The sequence below is a fragment of the Emiliania huxleyi genome, assembly GCF_000372725.1.
Source record: "Emiliania huxleyi CCMP1516 unplaced genomic scaffold EMIHUscaffold_5, whole genome shotgun sequence".
In the NCBI taxonomy this organism is placed as follows: Eukaryota; Haptophyta; order Isochrysidales; family Noelaerhabdaceae; genus Emiliania; species Emiliania huxleyi.
In genome coordinates this window covers 1,835,798-1,848,655 of record NW_005198244.1, presented here as the reverse complement: position 1 = coordinate 1,848,655, position 12,858 = coordinate 1,835,798, and the positions used below count along the sequence as shown (strand labels likewise).

General features: G+C 63.4%; 5 protein-coding genes across 5 annotated transcripts; 3 read left to right on the top strand and 2 right to left on the bottom strand.

The window, feature by feature from the left end:
* Nucleotides 1-4,907: 4,907 nt before the first annotated feature.
* Nucleotides 4,908-6,698, top strand: EMIHUDRAFT_96568 (hypothetical protein; the record flags this gene model as incomplete). Its single annotated transcript, XM_005767286.1, has 1 exon — nt 4,908-6,698. One exon carries the CDS (start codon nt 4,908-4,910, stop codon nt 6,696-6,698), a length of 1,791 nt encoding a protein of 596 aa, XP_005767343.1.
* Nucleotides 6,699-6,817: 119 nt separating this feature from the next.
* On the bottom strand, nt 6,818-7,577 carry EMIHUDRAFT_432744 (thioredoxin). The gene has a single exon (XM_005767285.1). It carries the CDS (start codon nt 7,520-7,522, stop codon nt 6,920-6,922), a length of 603 nt encoding a protein of 200 aa, XP_005767342.1. The 5' UTR covers nt 7,523-7,577; the 3' UTR covers nt 6,818-6,919.
* Nucleotides 7,578-7,784: 207 nt separating this feature from the next.
* Nucleotides 7,785-8,273, top strand: EMIHUDRAFT_197562 (hypothetical protein; the record flags this gene model as incomplete). Its single annotated transcript, XM_005767284.1, has 2 exons — nt 7,785-8,024; nt 8,103-8,273. 2 exons carry the CDS (start codon nt 7,785-7,787, stop codon nt 8,271-8,273), a joined length of 411 nt encoding a protein of 136 aa, XP_005767341.1.
* A 115-nt stretch (nt 8,274-8,388) lies between these two features.
* EMIHUDRAFT_197561 (hypothetical protein) lies at nt 8,389-10,101 on the bottom strand (the record flags this gene model as incomplete). The annotated part of the gene is made up of 2 exons (XM_005767283.1): nt 8,389-8,590; nt 8,873-10,101. 2 exons carry the CDS (start codon nt 10,099-10,101, stop codon nt 8,389-8,391), a joined length of 1,431 nt encoding a protein of 476 aa, XP_005767340.1.
* A 1,908-nt stretch (nt 10,102-12,009) lies between these two features.
* Nucleotides 12,010-12,747, top strand: EMIHUDRAFT_461661 (hypothetical protein; the record flags this gene model as incomplete). The annotated part of the gene is made up of 1 exon (XM_005767282.1): nt 12,010-12,747. The coding sequence occupies one exon, from the start codon at nt 12,010-12,012 to the stop codon at nt 12,697-12,699; it is 690 nt and encodes a 229-aa protein (XP_005767339.1). The 3' UTR covers nt 12,700-12,747.
* Between the last annotated feature and the right edge of the window lie 111 nt (nt 12,748-12,858).

Below are 12,858 nucleotides of genomic sequence, written 5' to 3'. Positions count from 1 at the left end.
GAGAACCTCGAGAGGGCGGTCGGCGGCGGCGGCAGAAAGAATATATAGAATTGTGCAAAACCATTTGGTCATACCTCTCAAGTCCTGCCTAGGCCCTAGCCCTAGGCTGTTGGTCCCGCGGGCTCCGGCCGCAAGCTGGCAGCTACCCAGCTGCTCGCGTAGGCGTATTCCTACGAATCATAGGCAGGGCGGCAGGGTCCCGACTTCACGCAGGCCTGCGGGAGGCACCTCTATCGGGCCTCGACCGCCACGGCTTGCCCCCTGCTCTAAACGCGCCCCGCCACCTCGCCGGGCTCTCGCCTCACTCGCTCCCCATGAGCTTGAACGCCGCACCGGAGAAGCAGCCACACAAGTCAGCTTTGGGAGCTCTCGGCGACGCCCAATGCGTGCGCCGGTAGGGGGGAGTGTGTGCGCGCGTGTGTGAGATGAGGATTGTGGCAGGCTGGCTGCTGCTGATGTGGGCAAGTGTGCTCTGTGTGCAGCGCTGCGCTGGCGTGCGACGCGCGCGTGCTGTGCGCGTGTGCGTGTTGGATGCGCGTGCGCGTCTGTGTGTGCTGCGCGCGCGCCGCCGTGTGTGCTGTGTGCTGTACTCTGTTGTGCGCCTGTTTGTGCAGCTGGGAGGTGCAGGCTTGGCTGGCAGGGCTGCGCGGCGGGCTGCGGCGCGCTGCGGGTGGTTGTGCGCCTGCCTGGTGGTGTGCGGCGGCCGCTCAGCCCGCCCGACCGGGTCGTCGGCGGCCCAGGGCGCGGGCATGCGGTCTGCGCTGCATGTGAGGCTGCTGCGCGGCTGGCGCGTATGTTTCCGTGCGGTGAGGGACGCGCGTATGTGTTCACGCTGCGGGCGCGGGCGGGCGCGGGGGGCGGCGTGGTCTCACCGCGGTCCGACGTCGGTTGGTCTTCGGCGTGGCGAGGGCGGGCGCGCAAAGAGCTTGCCGCCATCGCGTTGCCGAAGAGTGGGAGATCAATCCCCGGGCAGCGACGCCCCCCCCCGATTGAGACCAGGGGAGGTCGAAAGCGGCAACCCGGCTGCCCGAAGCGTGAATGACACAATGCGAGATTGGATCTCGTGGGTGCGGGGCCGCTCACGCAAAGCGGGCACCGCACACGACGTGAGCGGTCTGGCCGCGCACGTTCATGATCTCGTCGCGAAGTTTGAAGAACCGCGTCGAGCTCGCGAGCGGCTTCGTAAGGAAGTCGCTCACATTGCCTTCGCCCTCGATCCAGGGGACGCGAATCTCGAACTTCTCCACCATGTCGCGCACGAAGAAGTGACGCCGCTCGACGTGCTTCATGCGACCGTGGTGTTCGGGATTGTAGGCGACGTCGCGCGCGCCCTTGTTGTCGGTGCTGACCTCCGAGGGACCGTCGACGGCGCCGGGGTCGAGGTCGGAGACCAGACGGCGAAAGTAGACCATGTCCTTCGTCGCCTCGGACAGCGAGATGATCTCAGCCTCGCACGACGAGAGGGCGACGCAGGGCTGCTTTTTCGACCCCCAATTGATCGTAGCTCCCTGCCACTTGACGAACCATCCCGATGTGCCGAAGGTCGTAGACAGGTTCGCGTCGCTGCATCCAGACAGTGCGGACGGCCCGGTGTCGTACGTGATGCCGAGGGACTTATGATAGTGGAGGTAGCTGAGGAGGGTATTCAGCTCGACGAAGAGGTCGGGCGTGGGCCTCGACATGGCGCTGCACAGGCGGAACACCGGGTACGCGATGTCCGGGCGCGCGCCACACGCGGCATACATGAGCTGGCCAAGGCACTGTTGGAATGGCTTGACGAGCTCGGGGTAGTCTGGCGACGTGGTCGACTGCTTGAGCGCCTCGTCGAGGCGGGCCTGGAACTGCCGCGAGTAGGGCAGGCTGTTGTCCTGCACGCGCGGGAGAGGACCGCCTGGAAGCCACTTCGCCAGCACCTTCTCCACGTACTTCTCCATGTGGATGGTGACGGACCCGTTATCGTTGCGGACGACCTGCATGGCGAGAACGTCGTCGACCTCGCCCTCGTCGACGATGTCCCACTCGCTTTCGAAGGCAGCCTTGAACTTGGCATAGTACGAGTTGGGGTCGATGGCGTTGCCGTCTCCGTCTAGCTTACACGGTCTGGTCTGGACGGGGGCGGGCCGCACCCACTCGTCGGCGGCCCAGTACGAGGGGTGCCACGCGGCAGGTTCCCGCCCGGAGGGTGCGGTGCGGGAGGCCTTGGCGTCATCGGCGGAGCGCGCGTGGCCGTTGGTGCCGCCTGACGCCGCGCCGAAGGCTGTCTCGCCCTGATGTTCGGACGGGAAGCGCTTGATGACGGAGAAGGCGTCGGCGGCCCGGAAAGTCGGCACTTTGCGAAAGCCAAAGATGACGAGCTCGATGCCGCGATCGACTGCACAGGGCCCGTACGTGGCGACGACAGACCACCCGACGGCGACGGCGAGCTCGGCGGCGCGTCCGGCCCAAACATTGACGGTGCAGACGGCGAAAGCGAGGAAGAGGGCGGCGGCGACAAAACCGGCGCCGCCGCAGAAGCCAGCAAACGCCGCAAACATGCGGACGTCGTCGTTTTGCGCCCGGACCTCCGCGCCGAGCACTTGGGCGATGTCAAGGAGGTTGTCGTACGCGTTGCCGTCGGCGGCGCTGACGGCGACGGTGCTGTCGGTGCCATCGCAACGGGCGCTGCCATCGGCGAAGGAGAAGACATTGGCGGACTGGAGGGTCGGCGTCGCGTCGCCGCCGTCGCCACCGTCGTCGCCGCTCGGCTCGGCCGTGTGCGCCGCGAGGAGCTCGTCGAGGATCCCCTTGAAGCGGTCGTCCTCGACGTTGCACGTGTCGGTGATGGTGACGGACTTGCCATCGGCGCTGAGGGTGAACTGCTCGGCGTCAGCCTCGCCGCCGGGAGCGGAGGGGGCGCGGTTCGGGTCCACCGCAGTCTCAGCTTGCGCGCGCGCCAACTCTGCCTCGCGACCATCGAGGTCGCCGTGAGCCTCGTCATCGCAGCACTGGCAGGCGTCGACGGACTCCCACATGTTAGCGTTCTGCTTCTTGGCCTTGTTCTTGCCTTTGCCGCCGAAGAGTCGCCGTCTCAGCTCGGTGGCCTCAGCGAGCTTGGCAGGGTCGCAGCCGGGCTTGTTGAGCGGGCACTCGCCGCTCTCAAAGTGGTGCTTGCCGTCGCTCAAGCCAAGCTCCTTACAGACGCAGAGCTTCATGAACGAGCACCAGGTGAAGAACTTTCCCTCGCCGTCCTTGCAAGCGTTGATCGCGGCCCGCCGGACGTCGGCCTCAGCCTTCTTCTTGGCCTGCTCGGACGTCCCGTTCTTGTTGGGGTCGGTGGCGAGCTTGGCGTCGACGATCGCGGCGATCTGCTTGGACAGGTCCTTGTCGGAGGCCTCGGCAGCGAGGGCAACCTTGTTGGCAAGCCCGTCACGCAGCGCGTCTTGGGCGGCTCGACGGCGGAGGAAAGACTCTGCCTGCTCGACGTACCACTCGTAGGATACGACCTCGCCACTCTCCTTCTTGATGTACCTCTCGACCCTGATGTGGGTCCGCCAATCGTTGGAGATGTCGGGTTGAGTGACGAAGAGATGGTCGATCCTCTGTATCTTGGCGGTGTCGGAGGCGATGACGCGCAGAGCAGGTGGGACGCGCCGCTGCGTCTTCTCGAAGTCTCTTGTCCAGTCGTCGAACGTGTCATTGTTGAGAAGCGGAGGCGCGCCAGTGAGAATAAAGTTCGACGCGGCGTTGATCGCGATCGCGCTCTCTTCCTCGGTGTACTGGACGGTTGGAAGCTTCTGGAGGATGGCAATCCCGTCGTTCTCGCAGTCCCTGAAGAACCTCGTGAAGTGCGTAGGGAAGTCCTTGAAGCAGAGTTTGATCACGTCCGCAAGCCGCTGTAGCTCCATCAGCACGAAGTGCTCTTGCACGATGGTCTCTTTTCTCTCATCGGCATCGAGCTGTCGGGATGTGAAGGCTGGAGTGCTGGCTTGGAATGCGGCGCGCGCCGCGTCAGACTCGAGCTCGGTGAACTGAGCGGTCCGGTACGCGGTGTACGTCGCAATGCGCTTGGCCGACGGAGGGCAGGGCTTATCGTAGCCATACGTCTCGCCATCATCATAGGTGCCATTGACGAATAGTGCGGAGTCTTTGTCGGCGACTAGCATTTTGCCGTCGGGCTTCGCGACCGCGCGGTTTGCGAAGAGTGGATAGAAGAGGCGTTGGCGCTTGAGGGCATCGACTATGTCCTCTGCCAATCCGGCGAGCGCAGCAGGGTTGCCTTCGTACTTGATCGGTTGGTTGAATCGGTCGAGAAGCACTTTGTCGGCGGAGTGGGTGGTGTTGGGCTCATTAATATTCGTCTCCATGATGGAGACGCGGCGGCCCGAGACGGCCGCCGCTACCACGTGGTCGGGAGGCGGGTCCACAGCCGCCGTCCCAGGCGACGAGTCTGGGCAGTGCACGCAGAAGCGATCGCACACCCTTTGTTGACTACGTCGTTGAATGAAGATACGAACCCAATCCCCGATAATTGGGATCGGGTAATGACACACGAGAGAGCGTGAATGGGTAATGACACACAAGAGTGGGAGATCAATCCCCGGGCAGCGACGTATACACTCCGTGGTCCGAGCGAAGGCTCGACGTGAGTTCGGGTTGAACATTCTGTTCCGCTGTGGACACCACTTGAGACTTGTTGTGTTTTGGGGGTTTGTTGCCACTTACTTGTTCCGATGGTCCAGCGTCGGTTCACAGACCTTGTTATTGAGAAGAAAATACGTCGTGTGGCGGTGTGCGCTGGTCTATGAGAGGTGTTGAGGTGCGAGCCCTGTTCACACAACTATGCAGTTCGTCGTCTTTGGTTCTGTCCCGACGTGTTGTGGCCAGTCCTGGCCGCGTCCTGTGCCTATAGACGCGGCGCGACCCAACACATGCACGGCCCGGACATGACCGGCGTTCAGTTCTCGCTCATCAGCGCGCTACGGACCGGCCACTTTGCCGTTGACCTCGCCATCGCCCTGCTCGTTCCCATCATCATTAAGTTCTTCTGCGTCGATGCCGCCAGAATGGCTAGGCTAGTCTTCGAGCACCTCTACGCTAGAGCCAGGCGCGACGACCGATACTGTACGCGCACGATTTCGTGTGTCAGCGTCGGCTCGAGCGTGGCTGGCCGAGAGCACAAGAACAACGTGCTCCAGAAGGCAATCGCCCTGTATCTCACAGAAGTCAACAAGGGCCGCGGCTTTGAGCGGCAGGCACAGGTGGCCCTCACCGCCGTCCTGGACATGAGCATCGGGAGCGGTCCCGTGGACCGCTTCGACCCGCTGTCAAAATTTCGCCTCACGTGGCTGGCGCCCGAGAACACGTGGAGCGAGATCGAGGAGGGCTTGTGGTTCCAGCAGCGGACCACCAAGGACGGAGGCGACAACGAGGAGGGAGACAAGGCGACTCGCGAGCGCCTCACCTATGAGTTCCAGTGCAAGGTTGACGGCCCGGCAAAGATTGACGGCTTTATCGACCGTGCACTGGAGTGGTACAAGGCCGAGCTCCTTCGACTGAGGGATGACGCCCGCTATATGTACAACCTCGTCAGCACCACCTTGCTGACCACTCCCGAAGGGATGCCCGGCCGGCGCGGCGGCGTCGGCAGCGAGGCGGCGAACGGCTTCCGCTTCAAGAAGTACCGCCTCTCCGACCACAAGACCTTCGAGTCGCTCTTCTTGCCCGAAAAGGACGCCCTGCTCGGCCTGCTGGACGACTTCTCGGGCCAGACTGGCAAGTACGAGATAGCGGGCTACCCGCACAAGCTGGGCCTGCTGCTGCACGGCCCGCCCGGCACCGGGAAGACCTCGCTCATCAAGGCGCTCGCGCACCACACGCAGCGCTCCGTCATCAACATCCCGCTCTCGCGCCTCTCGACCAACCAGCAACTGATGGACATCATGTTCGACCTGCGGCTGAGCGTGGTGGCGCAGGACATGCCCGTCTCACTCACGTTCCGTGACGTGATCTTTGTGATCGAAGACGTCGACGCCGCGAGCAGCATCGTCCAGAAGCGCCACGCGACGCTGGCCGCACCAGCAGCCGCAGGTGCGCCGGGGGAGACGAGCGGGCCCACCCCCGGGTCCTCGGCAGTCAGCGAGAGGTCCGGCGCGGCAGAGCTGAGGACGCTCTTCAACGACGATCCAATCAACCTCGCCGGGCTGTTGAACGTACTCGACGGCGTAGTGGATACGCCTGGGCGCATTCTCGTGATGACGACCAACCACCCAGAGGCGCTGGATCCGGCGCTTATCCGGCCGGGTCGCATCGACAAGCAAATCTTGCTCGACTACATCCAAGCCGACGCTGCCGCGGCGATGCTGACACACTACTATTCCGCCACGCAGCTTGCGGCCGCGCAGCGGGCAAGGCTCGGCGCGCTGTTAGGCGAGGCAGGCATGAAGGCGCACGCGCCGGCGCGGGCTCTCAGGCTGACCCCCGCGGCGATGGAGCAGCTATGCGCCGAGCATGCGACGGTCGATGCGATCCTCGACTGCCTAGCCGAGCGCGCGCTGAGCTTCGCCGCGAGCGATCCGGTGACCGCTGCTGCGGGGAGTGACCGCGCCGACCCAACTCACGCGGGCGCGCCGACCGGTCGCCCGACCGGCGATGGCGACGAGAGCTTCGCGACCGGAGCGGCAGCAATTGTGCCGAGACGGGCGCAGTCGCACTGGGCTTGACGTGGGCTCGTTTAAAAGATCTAACAATGGATGTCACATATGCACAAATGTTTTTGTAAGAGCGCTGCGCTAGTCGCCGACCACACCCACAAAGAACCCTGCACAAAGATCGCACGGGCGGGACCTGTTCCTTTTTCCCCACCTCACAATGGAGGTGTCCGTTTTATATTTATTTCCACGAAAACGAACGCCACAGGCGGGCGTCGGGAGCGGCGACACCCTCATGCGGCGAGATTTAGCGGCTGGTGGCTCAGCCGCCACGTCCAGGCCAGGTAGGCCGAGATCGCGACCGCCGCGACGTGCCCGCCCGACAGCGCGCGGAGCAGCGGGTGCAGCGTCTGCCGCTTGATAAATGCCTTGATCGCGGCGACATCCGCGCCAACGATGGTGTGCACCTTGGCGCTGTTGCGGTAGAAGTGGAGCGTCGGCATCGATCGCACCTGCTGCTCCTGCGCCAGCTCGCGCGACTGGTCCACGTCCACCTTGACAAAGAGCACGCCGCCCTGCTTGCCGCCGCCACCCGGCCTGCCGCTCGGCCGATGCTTCCGCGCGAGCGCCTCGAGGACGGGACTGAGCTTCTTGCACGGGCCGCACCAGTGCGCGAAGTAGTCAACCACCACCAGGCGCGAGCCCGCCTCCTCGAAAACCTCTGACAGCTCCGTCTCGTCCTCGATGAGCCGCACCTCTGTCAGCGGAGGCTCCGCAATCTCGGTGGCCGCAGCACCACCACGCAGCAAGAGCGCGCGCCGAGATGTCATCAGCGCCAGAGCCGATGACGCGGGAGCGAGGAAGCATAGGAGCAGCGCGCTAGCCAGTCGAAGCATTCCGAGGTAGTAGGGCAGGTTTGTGCTGGGCGCACACCTTGCAGCGCGCGCAGTGGGTTCCAACTTTTTGCGGGGTATGGTAACACCCGAACTGAAAGAACAAAAAGAAAAGACGGGAGGCTGGCCCTCCCCCTCCTATCACCCAGCTGCTATCACCACGCTTCTCCTCTCCATCCTGATTTCACTGTGCTGGTCCTCGCACGCGGCGCTGGGCTCTCGCGCACGCGTCGCGTCGCGCGCCGTATCGCATCGCCGATTCCTCATGGCCGAGGCGGCGGCGGCGGCTTCACCGACGCCCGACGCAGCCGGCGAGGACACGCTCGTCCAGTTCATCATACTTCGCCGCGACCTCCTCAAGACGATGGAGTGGCCGGTGGGCTCGGTGGTCGCGCAGGCGTGCCACGCCTCGCTCGCTGTCATCTGGGAGAACCGCGCTGACGCCTCGGTGGCAGCATACTTGTCTCCAGAGAACATCGCGTCGATGCACAAGGTGACGAAAGAGGTGCGCCGAGGTGCCACGTCGGTCCGGAGGCAACGGCCCTCTCTCGATCGCCCGCCCCCGCCGCGATCCGCTCCGCAGGTCAAGGGCGAGCCTCAGCTCCTCACGCTTGCCGAGAAGCTGCGCGCAGAGGGCGTAGTGCACAAGCTGTGGGTGGAGCAGCCGGAGAACATCCCGACGGCCATCGCGCTCAAGCCCTATCCGCGCAGCGAGGTGGCGCCATTGCTCAAAAAGTACCAGCTCTTCAGGTGAAGTCGGATCAGCTCATTGCCGGCGGCCGATGCATATCTAAAATCTTATCTAAAAGCGGCCTGCCATGTTGTGTGCGTGGCGCCGTTTCCGCCTTCCGCCCGCCACCGCGGTCGAATTAGCATGTCGGGCAGAACAAAAACGGCCCGTGCGAGGGCGCCGCCGCGCGACACTTTCTCTCAAAGCAGTCCCAATAGGTGCCCGCGCCGCAGACCGCCGGGTCGGGCCAGCAGATTCCCGGGTACTGGCAGTCCACGACGCACCGGTTGCACTCCCAGCGCGTGGTCTCCGCGCACAGCCCCGGGTCCTTGTAACAACCGCTAGAGCACGGCGTCGAGAGCGGCGGTGAGCAGGGATTGGGCGGCGGTGGCTCCGGCAGCAGAGACGCGTTGCGCGGCGGCAGAGGCGGCGAGTTGAGGGGCGACGGCGGCAGCGCGGTCGGCGGCGCGGACGGGCCGAGCGGATGAGTGGGCGGAACTGCTGGCTCGACCCCTTGAAGCGACGGACGGGGCGGCGACGGCGATGGCGGCGGCTGCGGATTGAAGGGTGGAGAGCCGCTCTTCGACGGGGCGGGCGACGGAGATGTCTCGGGTGGGACATACCCGTCGCCACCCAGGAGATCATAGCCACCGTAGACGTGATAGCCGTATCCCAAGTAGCCTCCCAGCCTGCGCCGTGAGGTCGTGCGCTCGAGGTGGTTGGCTGCAAGCATCTGCACCGTCTGGCCGTGCTCCAATCCTGCTAGGGTCGGCTTGTCCGGTCCCGCAAAGTGTAGGGCGATGTAGACGCCCAGGTCTTGGACTCCGCTCGACTCGAGATCGTCTGAGCTTACAAACCCGAGCCCGTCGAGCACGACCTCCTCTCTCCAGCAGCCGACGCTGCCCGCAAAGATCAGGTAGGGGATGCCGAGGCCGCTGGCCAGCGAGTCTGGCGGGAACAGGCGGTGTATTAGGTTGGCCTCGAGCCAGCGCTGGACCCGCCGTACCAGCGCCTGTGCGCGCCAGCGGTCCAGCGGCAACAACGCTACCCCAAAGTTCCACGCCAACTGCTCTCGCAGCGACGAGGGCCTTGCGCGGTTGGTCTCCGACTCGAGGGAGAGCAGGAGCGGTTCCAGTGCAGCTGGCGCGCACGGGCCGCTCGCGTCCGCGCTGCGGCATACAGGGTAGGCCTGCGGCCCAATGGCGCCGATAAAGCTCGTGGCAGAGTAGGTCAATGTCGCCGAGGTCAGATTGAGCCAGCTGCGGTCTCCGAGGCGTGCCAGGTGGTACATGGAGCAGGAGGCCTGAAGAAGCGTGTCCGTCGCGAGCGGCGTGTCGAAAAGCGTTGCGACGTCGTGCTGGACGAGGACGTCGTCGTCAAGGAGCAGCAGCCTGTCGAGCTGTTGCAGCGCAGGCAGCTCTGCCAGGTAGAGGCGGAGCAGGTTGAGGGGGTGGGCGTGCTTTGGGTCGCGACTGGCCGGGAAGGGTCGCAAGGAGGCGTTGGTCCGCCAGCGTGCACTCGGCAGCCAGTCCAGCCAGTCTTGCCACTCCTGCCAAAGCCACACCGGGACAACGCCTCGAGCAACCAGCGACTTCACCGCATGATCAAAGGCAATAACACGCACTGGCAGTCTGGGCATTGCGTCGAGCACAGATGCCTCCGGGATGGTCGTGATGATGACGTATTCGAGTGAGGTTGCCAGCCTCTTTGATGCGTGCACTGACTTGACCAATGCCGTGATTGCAAGCAGTCTGTCGCTCATCACACATACGTGCAGCGGGCTCCGCCGAGGCGCGGTGCCAATCATGTGGCTGCTGCTCGCAGCCAGGCCGGCGAGGAGGATTTGACTCATGCTGTTGTGCGCCCCTAGTTGCTGTAAAATCCAAGTACGACCGTACTCGTAAAGCCGGCGGGAGTTTTTTCGCCAAGTGGAGGGTTCAGGCTCCTTGCCGGATAGGGGGTCTGCGCGGTCCACGTTTGCGTAAGTGGAAATCGATTGTGAGTGTTGTTGGGAAAACCGCCGCCCTCCTTCCTCTACTGTTGTGTGTGGCCTAAAGTCTGGGCAGGTTGTGAGGATCACGATGCCGGCGTGAACACGACTAACTGACGGATCCGCTCCTGACAGTCGCACGCGCCGCAGCTGCGGCGCGTGCGACTGTCTTTGTTTGAAGTTAAAAGTCGAATCAGAGCGCCGTCGGCGCTGATCCTCGTTTTCCTCCCACGGACCGTCCGTCCCACCGTCCGGGACCGCTCCGGGACGCACGCCGGCGAAGCACCATCAAACTGCTGTACGGCCCCGGCATCGCCTTCCCAAGGCTTAGCTAGACTGAGAGATATTGTGGACATGATTGGTCTCTACAATATATACACTGACACTGAACCTCCAAGAGCTCGTCCCGGTCCGTCACGGCCATCCTCGGCCTCCGGAGGGCCCGGCCGCGGCGCGGCGCGGCGGAGTCACAAATCCGACGGCAGAGCACCGGGACGCGGTCGGGCGACTGAGGCCCAACTAGGCGTATGCATTGCCCATCCAGGGCTATCACCTGGACTTATCAACAGGCGCCTGCGGCGCCGTGCTCAGGAGCTGCTGCTCCAACCTGTTCACACTTTCGTACGGGACAGCACGAGTGGCCGCATCACCGGAGGGCGCCTGGGTCTAAATTTAGTGCGTGTGAATGAACTTTAGTGATAGTTTAGTGCGCTATTTAGTGCGTGTTCGAGTGCGTATATAGTGCGACTTTAACGCAAATTTAGTGCAAATTTAGTGCAAATTTAGCACATATTTAGCACATATTTAGTGTGTTTTATCTCCAATTTAGCGCCACATTTAGTTCACTTTAGGTGCGGGCAGCTGCAGTACATTTAGTGTGGGTCCCGCATCTTTAGTGCGGGCACGCACCTTTAGCACGGCTTCCCGGCCACACCACAGCTAGCCAGGGCCGCGTGCTTTGCTCCTTGGCTGCCAAGAATGCACCACAGGAGATGCCTGGCCCCTGCCCTCATGACCCAAAGGCAGGCTCCCAGTGAGGCTAGATATGCCGCCCTCCAGAGCAAGATCTCCCGACTGAGCACAGGCACAGCACCGATTCCCGAGAGGAGGACCAGCACAGTTGAATGCGCCACCGCAAGCACCACCTCCGACCGCACAACCCATGCTGTGCCCGTGACCACCAGCTGTAATAGAGTAGAGGTGAGGGTCGGTGTTGGAATTTCAAAACCAATGTTGAACCAAAGGATGAAGGATCCAGACCACGATGACAGAAACGGCCAAATGGCCATGATCCATGTAGTCACCGCAAGCAGCTTTACATACGCGTGTACTCGTAGCATGTTGGATCCAGCCCCAGGCATGCACCTCCTCCTAAGTGCAATGGCAAATACACCGGGTTTTCTTCGTTCGGTTGGGGACGGGACGGGGAACTTTTGCGAGTGGGCAGGGGACTGCAGGGGGACAGGGGAGGGAGGCCCAGCGAGGGGCTGCGGCTGGATCCTACTGCGCGGCTGGACTAAAGACGCACTAAACCTCGCTAAATCTGGATGTAAAGTCGCACTAAATTTGCGCTAAATTTGCGCTAAATTTGCACTAAAGTTGCGCTAAATTCGCGCTAAATTTGCGCTAAAGTGCGCTAAAGATGCAGTAGATAAACACTTCACACCGCACTAAATTTAGACCCAGGCGCCCTCCATCACCTAAACCCACTCCGAGCCGAGTCCAGGACCAGGCAGAAGCCAGGAGCCGAGTCCAGAACCAGAGGCCGACATGGGTCGCAAGCAGCGCAGCGATGACGAGACGACGCGGCTCTCGAGGAAGATGTCCGCGATACTGCGCCACCGCATCGCCGAGAACGGCCTGAGCGGCGTGCTCCGTCCGGACGGCTACGTCCCGCTCGACAAGCTGCTGGCGACGAATGGCTTCGCCGGCGCGGGCGTGACCGCCGAGCAGGTGCGCGTGGTGGTGGAGACCAACGACAAGCAGCGGTTCAGCATGATGGAGGAGGACGGCGTCACGTACATCCGCGCCAACCAGGGCCACACAAGCACAGGTGTGGAAGCGGAGGCGCTGCTCGACCGTCTCGACGAAGCGGCGGCGCAGCGGCTCGGAGGCGGGCAGGGGCTGGCCGTCCATGGCACCTACTACGGCGCGTGGTCGTCCATCGTCTCATCGGGCGGGCTCAGCCGCATGACGCGCCACCACATCCACCTCGCCGAGGGCCTGCCCGGCGAGGCGGGCGTCATCTCGGGCATGCGCAAGTCTGCAGAGGTGTTTGTGTGGGTCGACGTGCTCCGAGCGATGCGCATGGGCGTAACGTTCTACCTCTCGCAGAACCGTGTGGTGCTCACGCCGGGCCGGGAGGTGGACGGCTTGCTGCCACTCGAGGCGTTTGCAAGCGTCGTTGACCACTCGGGTCGAGTATGGCGCGACGGAGGGTGGCACGCCGCCGACTCATAGAGTACGTGTACGTGTCTCGTAAGCCAGCGGCCAGTGCCAAATAAAATCGATAGCTACAGCGCATCGGGACACGGCGACACGCACACACAGACGTGAGAGAGCGCGCGAGAGAACACATCAAAACACACCAATGGCAGATCTCTCTCTGGAGCCTCCGCC